General features: G+C 46.8%; 1 protein-coding gene across 2 annotated transcripts; it reads left to right on the top strand.

The window, feature by feature from the left end:
• Positions 1–1176: 1176 nt before the first annotated feature.
• On the top strand, positions 1177–11431 carry LOC127306713 (protein argonaute 1B). Of its 2 annotated transcripts, XM_051337403.2 has the most exons (23): positions 1177–1445; positions 5274–5938; positions 6016–6236; positions 6309–6458; positions 6540–6673; positions 6852–6961; positions 7077–7183; positions 7308–7446; positions 7556–7672; positions 8351–8458; positions 8563–8634; positions 8805–8927; positions 9043–9208; positions 9285–9406; positions 9491–9628; positions 9802–9944; positions 10029–10091; positions 10169–10232; positions 10334–10472; positions 10592–10665; positions 10730–10824; positions 10901–10932; positions 11069–11431. In XM_051337403.2, exons 1-23 carry the CDS (start codon positions 1400–1402, stop codon positions 11269–11271), a joined length of 3231 nt encoding a protein of 1076 aa, XP_051193363.1. In that variant the 5' UTR covers positions 1177–1399; the 3' UTR covers positions 11272–11431. The 2 variants fall into 2 exon arrangements, with proteins under 2 accessions (XP_051193363.1, XP_051193366.1); XM_051337406.2 differs by lacking the exons at positions 1177–1445; positions 5274–5938 and having other exon boundaries at positions 6100–6236; positions 6551–6673.
• Positions 11432–11874: the final 443 nt, after the last annotated feature.

Raw genomic sequence — 11874 nt, 5'->3', positions numbered from 1 at the left:
CAGCGATCGGCCGGTCCATTTCCAGCATATATATGTACGTACCACGACGAGCAAGACGCTGACATGCCGAGCCCGACGTTCACCAAGCCCGCACCTGTCATTCTCATGTAGTAGAGCTAGCAGACACCAGCCAATTAAGCTCCGACCGTCGAGCTGAAACTAGGCTGATTTGTTTAGCAGGAAGCGCCAAATTGAGCAGTAGCCAATGCGATCGATCGCCGCCATGTTCACGCACAGTGCCCTGGTGCGGGCGCCCGTGTGCTAGCTACACCTCACCATCACCGGCAGCGATTGGCGACGGCTGTACGTGCGGTGCCGCATCAGCCGCCACGATACACACTAGCTAGCTAGTGTCTCTTTTCTATGCGCGCGGACTGGCGGGGAGAAGGTCAGAACTCAGAGGAAGGAGACAGCAAGAACACACCCACCACCAACAAGCGTTATCTATCTGAGAATTTTTAACAACACCGGCTTCGCGTCTTCCGCTTCGCCCCCCTAGCTCCTTCGTCGCCTTTCCTCGTTCGCTGCGGATTCGAGATCCATATATTCGCCATTGCTGTCGGCGACTTCGGGGCGCCGACTGTATGTACTGATCGTCTTCTGGCCTTGTTGCCATGGCCTTCCAGATGGACAACGGCAGGCACCGCTCCCGCGATCAAGGTATGTGTCTACGCGTAACTCGCATGTTCCTCTCTGCTCTTGGCTTTGCTTAGTTCCTTCGGCAGCATAGCATGCTGCTGCTCGTTCTCCGTCTTTTTTCGCTTATAACTGAACTCGTTCCCTATCTCTGTGCGTCTGCCTGTGTGTGCGTGCGTGTGTGTGTGTGTGTGTGTGTGTGTGTGTGTGTGTGTGTGTGTGTGTGTTTGTTGTTGTTGTTTTGACTTGTCGGGTCTACGTGCCGAGCCCGACGTTCACCAAGCCCGCACCTGTCATTCTCATGTAGTAGGAGGTAGCAGACACCAGCCAATCAAGCTCCGACCGTCGAGCTGAAACTAGCTGATTTGTTTAGTAGGAGGCGCCAAATTGAGCAGTAGCCAATGCGATCGATCGCCGCCATGTTCACGCACAGTGCCCTGGTGCGGGCGCCCGTGTGCTAGCTGCACCTCACCATCACCGGCAGCGATTGGCGACGGCTGTACGTGCGGTGCCGCATCAGCCGCCACGATACCTTTTTAACAAGGAAGGTCAGAACTCAGAAGGAGACAGCAAGAACACACCCACCACCAACAAGCGTTATCTATCTGAGAATTTTTAACAACACCGGCTTCGCGTCTTCCGCTTCGCCCCCCTAGCTCCTTCGTCGCCTTTCCTCGTTCGCTGCGGATTCGAGATCCATATATTCGCCATTGCTGTCGGCGCCGCCGACTGTATGTACTGATCGTCTTCTGGCCTTGTTGCCATGGCCTTCCAGATGGACAACGGCAGGCACCGCTCCCGCGATCAAGGTATGTGTCTACGCGTAACTCGCATGTTCCTCTCTGCTCTTGGCTTTGCTTAGTTCCTTCGGCAGCATAGCATGCTGCTGCTCGTTCTCCGTCTTTTTTCGCTTATAACTGAACTCGTTCCCTATCTCTGTGCGTCTGCCTGTGTGTGCGTGCGTGTGTGTGTGTGTGTGTGTGTGTGTGTGTGTGTGTGTGTGTGTGTGTGTGTATGTGTGTGTTTGTTGTTGTTGTTTTGACTTGTCGGGTCTACGAGGTTCTCCGGCCATGTCCAACTGTCAGCTTGCAGCCATGGACGCTGCTGTTTTGCTTTCTATGTTGAATTCTAGAAAGCAAAACCCGGTCTCTCTTTCTCCCCCGGGTCTCCTTTCTTTCTCCCCTTGAGAGTCTCCCGTGAGTGGCCGGGCTGATCCCGAGCCTCCCCGACGGCGCGTCCGGCCGGAGATGGCAGAGGAGAGGCGCCGGAAGCCCTTGTGCATATTAGCTGTAGGTTTTCCCCCAGTTTTTGTGCTTTTTGGCCTTGTGCTGTGTTGGAGTAGAGCTCCAGGTCTCCTGGGCCAGATCTGGTGCGCCCCGGCGGCTCATCCTCTTCCTGTCGAGCTCCATCGGTCGGAGCTGGAGGCGGGGAAGGTGATCCTTTCCGGCATCTCCGTAAATAAGGTCCGTTTTGGCAGGTTTGGCGGCGGTGGTCGGGGATCCGGTGTGCTCGCTTTTGCTCGTCGTGGAGGCGAGGGAAGTGATACCCTTGATGCCTCTGGCTACTGGTGGTCGATTCTGCCACAGGGGAGCAGTGCTGCTTCTCTTTGGAGGTTCATTACGACGGCGTCTTCTTCGCTGTCGTCGCTTATGGTCGAAAGGCGACCCCTCCAGCCTACTGCGTCGGTGACGGTGATCTCCGGCCGGCGTACGAAGGTCTTCATCAACCTCCAGGCTGTTATGCCACTTCGGAGGCCCTTTGGCTTCGGTGCAGTTCGCTCCCGCCTCCTCGTCCCAAGTGGCTTCGTCCCCGGCGACGTTGAGGTTGACTGCGTCGAGCCCAATGACGGTGGAGTTGGAGCGGGACTTGATCGCTTTTTTGTTGTTTCATCTAAGGTCCTTTGTGCTAAATGTAAGGGTTTGTGCGTATTTCTTATTTTCTGTATGGCCCTACATGTAATTTGTACCTCCACTGCTGAATATAGTTGAAGCTGTCGGTCCTTCGGGGCCGTTCCCCTGTTCAAAAAAAAGAAAGCAAAACCCGTGTCGCTCCAAAAATAGAGAAGAGGCTTGGCCTGGCCTCCCGTGTCGCTCCGCTGGGGGCGACACCGGGGGCGAAACCCTAGCGCCGCCTCCCCCCTCCCCCTTCCTCCCCTAGCCTCGCCGCCACCAGAGGGGCTGCCGGGCAAGCCCGTGCGGCACCGAGGAAGGTGGCGGCGGGGATCTCGTCGCTCTGCCTCGCGCGGAGGGCTTCGGAACGCCGGGGCGGCGGCCCCGGGCTGGGTGGACGGCGTCGATTCGGCGGCGGGTGGCGTCCGTGGTGCGTGCCCTCCCCCTCCCTCGGCCGTGCGGGCGGCGAGGAGGTGGTGGCCGGAGGTCAGGGGGCCGGGCTGAGCCGCCGGCCCTGGTCCCAGATCTGAAGCTCGAAGCCTCTTTTGGCCCGATTTGCTCCTCCCTGCCCGATCAGTGCCGGGCGATCTCCGTCGGTCCGGGTGCAAGGTGGGCTGGTTCGGTGCGGGCGAGTGCACGGGGAAACCCTTGGCCGGCGGTGGTGGCCACGACGGTGGCTTGGCGGCGCGGGCGCCGTGCTCCTTCTTGAAGGCCTCGTCGAGGTATCGTCCTTCACTACCCCTCCCTGTCTTGGGTCAAAGCCCTGGTTCCCCTTTCGGATGACGGCGGCGTTGCGATGTCGTTCACCTTCTTGGAGGCGCCATCTTGGGGACTAAAGGGATGGTGGTTGAGCAATTCGCCGGAGGGGGCCGTGGCGACCCCGGTCGTTTCGGCTTTGGTGTGTCTTCGTCCAGCAACTGTGGCCTGGTATGGTGATTGAAGCTTTGGTGGTGGTGATCGGTTGGTGGAGCTCCTGCAGCGTCTCTAGTGGGTTCTTCACAGCGGCAGCATGCTTCCGGTGCTCCCCGGTGTTCTAGGGTGAACTCCTTCGCCTCCGGACGGGTCGGCGCTCTTCGATCCAGAGCGAGGGACATGGGGTCCCTTCCGGAGGTGAAGACGGCGGAGTACGGGCTCTGATGTGTCGGCTGAAGCGGACGATGGCGCGTTGCTAGCTGCTTCCTCCTTTGATGTCTGCCCCATAGTTTTTTAGTCTGTAGTGCCGGGCTGTGGCATTGGTGCCTCAAGCTGTGCTCTTCTGTTTATCTTCTGTGTGCTTGTGTTGCCGGTTGCCTCTAAGTTGTGTGTAAGCTCGTTTGTATTTGCCGTTGTCAGCGTTATTAATTTAACGCGGGGCTTAGGCCTACTGTTTAAAAAAAATTCTTGATATCTGACGTGCTGTTGTTCTGCATAAAACTTCCACCAGTTTTCGCCTCCGCGGCACTCCCCAAAAATCTATCCCCAACCGCCGAGCCGTCTTCTGCCGCCCAGCGAAAACACCCGATGCGGCGGTCCGGCGAGCCTCCTCCCGCGCCACTCTACGCTACTCACAACGCCCCGAAACCCCTCCCCTCCCGCCCCGTCCACTTCCACGGTTCTATTCCACCACGGCTACGCGAGCGATTGGCGCCACCCCTCCCGCCCCGCCCCAAACCATCCCGTCGGCCTCCACGCCCTGGCCGCCATGACAGCTAGAGCGCGCCTGGCGACCTCAATAGCAAGGCCGCGCACGGCGACCCCTCCACGGCAAGATTTTCCTCGTCCCTAACAGCTTCCCAGTACCCGCATCATGTGTTTTGTCACTCTGAAATAGAAATGTTGTGGACTTGTTTCGATCTGAACAGTGACTAAAATATATGGCGGGATTTTGCTGAGTAAATTGCAGGATTGTTAGCACTACCTCCGTTCGAAAAACATAAGGCATATAAATTAGTCAAAGTAAAATCTTACCAAGTTATATTTATACTTTTTTCCCCCGCTCCATAATTCTTGTCGTGGTTTTAGCTCAAATTAAACTAAAATACCACGGCAAGAATCATGAAATGGAGGGAGTATACTACGGAAATGTTGTTTTATGGTCAGTTGTAAGAACATGTTTTGTAATGCTGGATCTGTTACTATTGATTTGGTATTATAGATGTTCATACATTTTTCTATATAAAGATGGTCAAACTTAGAACATGTCGAGCCTTGTCTAAATTTTACTCCTTGTTTCTTGGAACAGAGGGAGTAGCATATGATTCAACTGGACGTTATTCAATGGCATATAAACAATTTCTGTTTGTTTGTTTGTTTGATTCACCTGGGACAAAGAAAAAAAATCTGTTTTTGTTGTTGTTGTGTCTAAACTAATTAATGTGGTGAGAAATTGGACCGCCTTAAGAAAAAAATGTTTTTGATTTTTGATTTTGACATTTGGGGACATAACAAAGACCATTGTTCACATAATGGATGAGGCTTATGTTAATACGCATGTTGCTGCTTGTAAACAACTGCAAAACCTGTATTTCACTTTAGGCCATACAAGTCGGCATATCTAGTGGTCTTCAGTTCTATGGAAGAATCTGACAATCTCCATTGTCTTGATTTTAGTTTGTGTTTTGTCATTCTATTCTGTCTTTACTTGAAGCTCAACTTGATACTCTTTAGTATTAATATTTCTATGTATGCCTTGAATATTTGATTTTTGACACGCTTAATTTTGTTTATGTTGCTGAACATGAATATATATATATTTGCTTCGCCTTGCAGCTTTAACTATGGTGAAAAATAAAAAATATGCTCCCCCTTGCGCCGGGGAAAGTTCTGAAAATAAGGAAGCTACAAGAGGCCCTGGACAGGGACCGTCACAGCGAGTTGAGAGAGCCCAACAGCATGGAGATGGCGGCAGGGTACATGCCAATACTCAATATTCTCAACAAGGTGCTCGTGGTGGTCGACGTTACCAGGATCCAATACCACATCAACCCTCTAACGATCCTGCTAAGTATCAAGCACGTGGGTGTTATGGCCGTGGTGCCCCACGCCAAAGAGGAACACCACGACCATACAATGACGGGCGTAGGAGTGGCAGTGGTGGACGCGGAGTTCCTACTACTACATCAGTAACACTTCCCGAACTGCACCAAGCCCCACAAGTCCATCACCAAGTTCCTGTGGTTACACCTTCACCACCTGAAACTGGCTCATCCTCACTACATGTTGAAGTGAACACTGGACAGGTCCAGCTACAGTTTCAGCAACTTGCTATCCCAGATCAGAGTTCCTCTAGACAGGGTATGCAACTAGCACCACCGTCGAGTAAATCAGTAAGATTTCCGATGCGCCCTGGCAAGGGCACATCTGGCAGTAGGTGCATTGTCAAAGCGAATCATTTCTCTGCGGAACTGCCTGATAAAGATCTTCACCAGTATGATGTAAGCTCCCCATCTCGCAGAAGTTTTTGTACATATAGTATGCTTCTTTTACGAGCTTTCATTTGATATGGCATCAGGTATCTATTATTCCCGATGTTCCTTCCCGTGGTGTCAATCGTGCTGTCATTGGAGAACTTGTAACACACTACAGACAGTCTCATCTGGGGGGTCGTCTTCCCGCCTATGATGGAAGGAAGAGCCTATATACTGCTGGGCCGTTGCCATTTACTACTAGGACATTTGAAATTATTCTGCAGGATGAGGAGGATAGACTTGGTGGTCCACAAGTTGCACAAAGGTATGCTATTCTGGATATATTCGTGACCTGATACAGTGTATGTTCCTTACTGATACACCTGCCTGTCTTAAGGCGTGAAAAAAAATTTAAGGTCATTATCAAATTTGCCGCGCGTGCTGATCTCCATCATTTAGCAATGTTCTTAGCCGGGAAGCTACCGGATGCTCCTCAAGAAGCTATTCAAGTGCTTGATATTGTTCTGCGTGAATTACCTACTGCAAGGTAACTTTTCGCACCGTATTTATGCATCAATATTACTTTGGTTACATACTTGTTGAACACTTATTCATTTCTCATGTGTAGGTATTCCCCAGTTGCCAGGTCATTTTATTCACCTAACCTAGGGACGTGCCAGCAACTTGGTGATGGCTTGGAAAGTTGGCGTGGTTTTTACCAGAGCATACGACCCACACAGATGGGACTTTCATTGAATATTGGTTAGATACTTAAATCATAACTCGTTGTCTTCAGCATCCGTAGTTAATATTTATTTCTCAGTTGCTATGCTTGAGTTTTTCTTAAAACTCGTGTTCCTTGTTCAGTCCAGTTCTAGGTCATTAAATTGATTCTGGTCTTCTCTGGCACTTTCAACTAGCTTGACATTTTCTCTTGCAGATATGTCATCTACAGCGTTCATCGAGCCTTTACCTGTTATTGATTTCGTTGCACAACTCTTAAACAGAAATGTTGCAGTCAGACTATTATCAGATGCTGACCGTGTGAAGGTTAGGTTATTCTATCAACTACCACATTGTTTATTTCCAATACACAATGCTTAAGTTGTAGTTTTGAGCTCACTCTTCACTTCACCAAGCTTCCCTCCTTGTCTCCACTGGTCAGATCAAGAAGGCTTTACGAGGTGTAAAGGTTGAGGTCACACATAGAGGCAATATGCGCAGAAAGTATCGTATATTTGGACTTACCTCACAAGCAACAAGAGAATTAACGTATGTAGTTCACTTACCTATATGTGAAGCCTCTAGGCCCTTTTTTATGTCCATCACCCTGTTAAAGATATATGCATAGTAAGATAATTTGATTATTGCACTTGCTTGGTTTGGCATTCAACAGCTTCCCTATAGATGACAATGGAACCGTGAAGACAGTAATACAGTACTTCCAGGAGACATACGGTTTTAACATTCAGCATACCACTTTACCTTGCTTGCTAGTGGGCAACCCGCAAAAACCAAACTATCTTCCGATGGAGGTTAGCATCCTGAACAACATCTATAACTTCGATGCATCATATTTTTCTAACATATTTTACCGTAAAAGCATTCTTTCATGTATAATTTCATTTTACATCGAAATTTCAGGTCTGTAAGATTGTGGAGGGACAGCGTTACTCGAAACGACTGAATGACAAACAGATAACTGCTCTTCTGTTAGTAACCTGCCAACGGCCCCAACAGCGGGAGCTGGACATTTTGCAGGTAATTTGGCCACATTTTGCAGTGTGAGTTGTTTTTAACTTGCTTATATGTTCTGTACTAGTGTACTATAGTGTTTTGTGAATTCATTCTACTTTCTTGCCATGTTCTACATCTGGCTTTAGTCACAGGCGTATACAAGCTTCATCCAATTTCTTAAATATATTTATCTATTAAATTGTACTTGGTTTTTCTTTTTCAAAAACTAATTGGACATGGATTTTAAAGAAGCCCATAAACTTATTATCACAATTAGAATTTGTATTGCCTTTGTACTCCTTCCATTCCAAAATAGTTGGTGTTCTAGGTTTGTCCTAAGTCACACTTCTCTATGTTTGACCGAAGTTATAAGAAAATGTGTCAATATCTACAACGTCTCATCCATATAAAAAATATTGTACGATGAATGTAATAAAACTGAATTGGTGTTTTAGAAGTTGATATATATTTTTACAAACTTGATCAAACTAAAAGTATTTTGACTTAGGACAAACATAGAATGCCAACTATTTTGGAATGCAGGGAGTATGTGTCAACGTGGCTTAATTGGCGTAAATTGCTCCTTTTGGTGTAACACCACAGATAGCAATCAATTGTCTTTTTCTTCGTATATAATGATTAGCCGGCAACAAGATTGGTTTCTAAGTTTAACCTCTTTCTTGTTTCGTCTTCGGTTATCAGACGGTGAATCTCAACGCATACCATGAGGATCCATATGCACAGGAGTTTGGCATAAGGATTGATGAGCGCCTTGCATCTGTTGAAGCTCGTATCCTTCCTCCCCCTAGAGTAAGTTAAATGTTTGAACACATGGCTAACATGTTTCATCTCTCAAGTCTAATTTATATGTTATGCCTTTTCCTAGATGCCTGACTACTGTCCTTTATTCTTAGCTTAAGTACCATGATAGTGGCAGAGAGAAGGATGTCTTGCCAAGAATTGGCCAATGGAGTATGAGGAATAAGGTAAGCTCATAAAGTAAATTCCAAAAAGAACCTCAATATAAACTCCCCATTCCACCAATACTTGGTTTTCATTCGGTAACTATTGTATGGGTGATTATATCGAACATTTTGTCTTTGGCAATAGAGTTTACAATTGCAATTTAATTTTCTTGGTAATGTGCTTCTTGCAGAAAATGGTTAACGGTGGGACAGTTAATGACTGGATATGCATTAACTTTTCTCGGAATGTCCCAGATAATGCTGCGAGGAATTTCTGTCGTGAGCTGGCTGACATGTGCCAAACATCTGGGATGGTAGGTCTCTATCATCTACACAGTGCCTCCAGACATCTATTTTTCAGTATATTTATGTGTATTATACTACTGTATTAATGTTCTTTCTCACGTGCTTCTCTTTCTCCCACCATAGGACTTTTCAATTGATCCTCTGTTTCCTCCTTTAACTACGAGACCTGAAAATGTAGAGAGAGCACTCAGAGCACGCTATCAAGATGCCATGAATGCTTTGAAACCACTCGGCAGGCAACTTGACCTGCTTATTGTAATTTTGCCTGACAACAATGGTTCTCTTTATGGTATGCATTTTAGTTCAAAAGATAAGAAAGTGTATTATCTGATTCAAATATTAACTTATTCTTCTCATTCCTTAAGGTAATATCAAAAGAATATGTGAGACAGATCTTGGATTGGTATCTCAATGCTGTCTTGCGAAACATATTTATAAGAGGAGCCCACAGTATCTTCCAAATGTTGCCCTTAAAATTAATGTCAAGGTTTGTTTTGTTCTGTGGCTTCAACCTGGTCTTTGTAGTTCTTTTCTTTTTATGCTTCTTTTTCACATTCCTTCACTCCTGTAGGTGGGAGGAAGAAATACTGTACTTGTCGATGCTTTGTCAAGGAGAATTCCCCTTGTTAGTGACAGACCAACCATTATATTTGGCGCTGATGTTTCCCATCCTCATCCTGGAGAAGATTCTAGTCCTTCCATCGCAGCTGTAGGTGCATAACATGTCAATCTTAAATCGTATCATGTATGTATTATCATATAGTAAAACTTATATTCTGGGTGGAAGGTTTGCTATTTCCATGTCGAGCATCCACTTTTCAGTTTTACTGTTGCCATGTTGGCATCTCGCTGGGCGTCTGTAATGATTTCATGCTCACGCAGGTTGTTGCTTCTCAAGACTGGCCCGAGGTCACCAAGTATGCTGGATTAGTGAGTGCACAAACCCGTCGTCAGGAGTTGATACAAGATCTTTTTAAAACGTGGCAAGATCCCCAGAGAGGGACTGTAACTGGTGGAATGGTTAAGTATGATCTTTTTCACTTGCAAAGTTGCAATACATAATTTTTCTTGAAGGTTTTACATATATACAAGTTCTATTTACTATGCAGAGAACTTCTCATTGCCTTTCGGCGATCAACTGGACAGAAACCCCAGAGGATCATATTCTATAGGTACTAATCTCCATCTAAGCATATCCAATTGGCATCATTGTCCAGAACTTCACATATTTAACATTTCTTTTTTTCAGGGATGGTGTTAGCGAAGGACAGTTCTACCAGGTTCTGGGGTTTGAGCTTGATGCCATTAGACAGGTGAGTTTATCTTTTCTAAATATTCTCACATGATACTCGCAAAAACAAATTATAGATGAGATTTTTCATTGAGTCTGAAATGGCACTTTGGTTTAATCTAGGCCTGCGCATCCTTGGAGCCCAACTATCAGCCACCTGTTACCTTTGTGGTGGTCCAGAAGCGTCATCATACACGACTCTTTGCTAATAACCACAACGATCAGCGCAGTGTTGATGGAAAAAGTGGAAACATACTGCCTGGTAAGTTGTTGCCTTGTTAGTGAACTTAGTTGTTCTTGATAGCTTCTCGACCCTATGCATGAAAGCTCAATTCTTAATTCAAGTTCAAATTTTCATTATCGTCTTATATCTTATTTTAGGCACTGTGGTTGATTCAAAGATATGTCATCCTACTGAGTTCGATTTCTACCTTTGTAGCCATGCTGGTATTCAGGTTAGTTTTACTATATATACATGTTAAAAGGGATGGACTTCATTTAACCTTACATTACTTTTAGGGAACAAGCCGCCCAGCTCATTACCATGTCCTGTGGGACGAAAACAAATTTACTGCAGATGGTTTGCAGACTCTCACTAACAACTTATGCTACACGTAATTTACTGTCACACCTCCATTTCGATGCTTATATGCATGATCAGTAAACTGACCAATGTTTCTGTTGTTGCAGCTATGCACGGTGCACCCGTTCTGTATCAGTTGGTAAGCAGATGTGTCAAAACTCTCCATTCTATTTTATCAAGTTATTAATGTGCAAAAAAATTATTTGTATTATCCAGCATTATTGCATATTCAAACAATGTGTTTTTTTTTTTTTTTTTTTTTTTTTTTTTTTCAGTGCCTCCTGCATACTATGCTCACCTTGCAGCTTTCCGAGCTCGGTTCTACATGGAACCAGATGCTTCCGATGGTGGTTCGGTTGCAAGTGGTGTTACCACAAGCCGCGGCCCTAATGGGCCACGCAGAGCTGTTGGGAATGTTGCTGTTAAGCCTCTACCTGAGCTGAAGGAAAACGTGAAACGTGTCATGTTTTACTGCTAAGTTTAGAAGCAACACCTCTGGGCCGTTCCTGTTGATTTTTGTGAATGTGTGGGATTGTCAGTGCTGAGCGTTTCTTAACAATTGGTACAAACATGTACTTCCGAAGGTACTCCATTACCATCTCGCTGGATTGATGTTCTTGGAAAATTTAAATTTTTTTTTCGAGAGTACGCGAATGCGTACCATAATTTTATAGAAGGCAGAAGTATATACAAGATTGGTTTCACCTGCGGACAGGCAAAGCCAAGAAACTCCAAACAAACAAAAAGGGGCTACTCTCTCCTAACAGCGGGTACTCCAACTCCAAAACCTAGTCCTCTATCCGGCCTCCTTGCGCTTAAGAGAAGGTAGAACTCGTCAAGAATCCAGGAGGACAACCGAGTCGCGCTGAACTGTCGCTGAGTGTTCCCAAAGCACCAGGCGTTTCTATTCTTCCAGAGCGCATGGCTAATGGTGCAGACCAGCATGTCAAATTTCTTCTGAGGCTTGCTATGGAATCTCTCCCGCTCCGTAATCCACCAATCCTGGATCCTGCTCGCGGGTGTGGGCAGCTGAATGGGTAGTCGCAGCTGCTCTGCGCAGCTATGCCACACCTGGCGCGCG

The sequence above is a fragment of the Lolium perenne genome, chromosome 6 (genome assembly GCF_019359855.2).
Source record: "Lolium perenne isolate Kyuss_39 chromosome 6, Kyuss_2.0, whole genome shotgun sequence".
Taxonomy (NCBI): domain Eukaryota; kingdom Viridiplantae; phylum Streptophyta; class Magnoliopsida; order Poales; family Poaceae; genus Lolium; species Lolium perenne.
The sequence above is the reverse complement of the archived record's forward strand: the minus strand, read 5'-3'. Positions and strand labels throughout refer to the sequence as shown.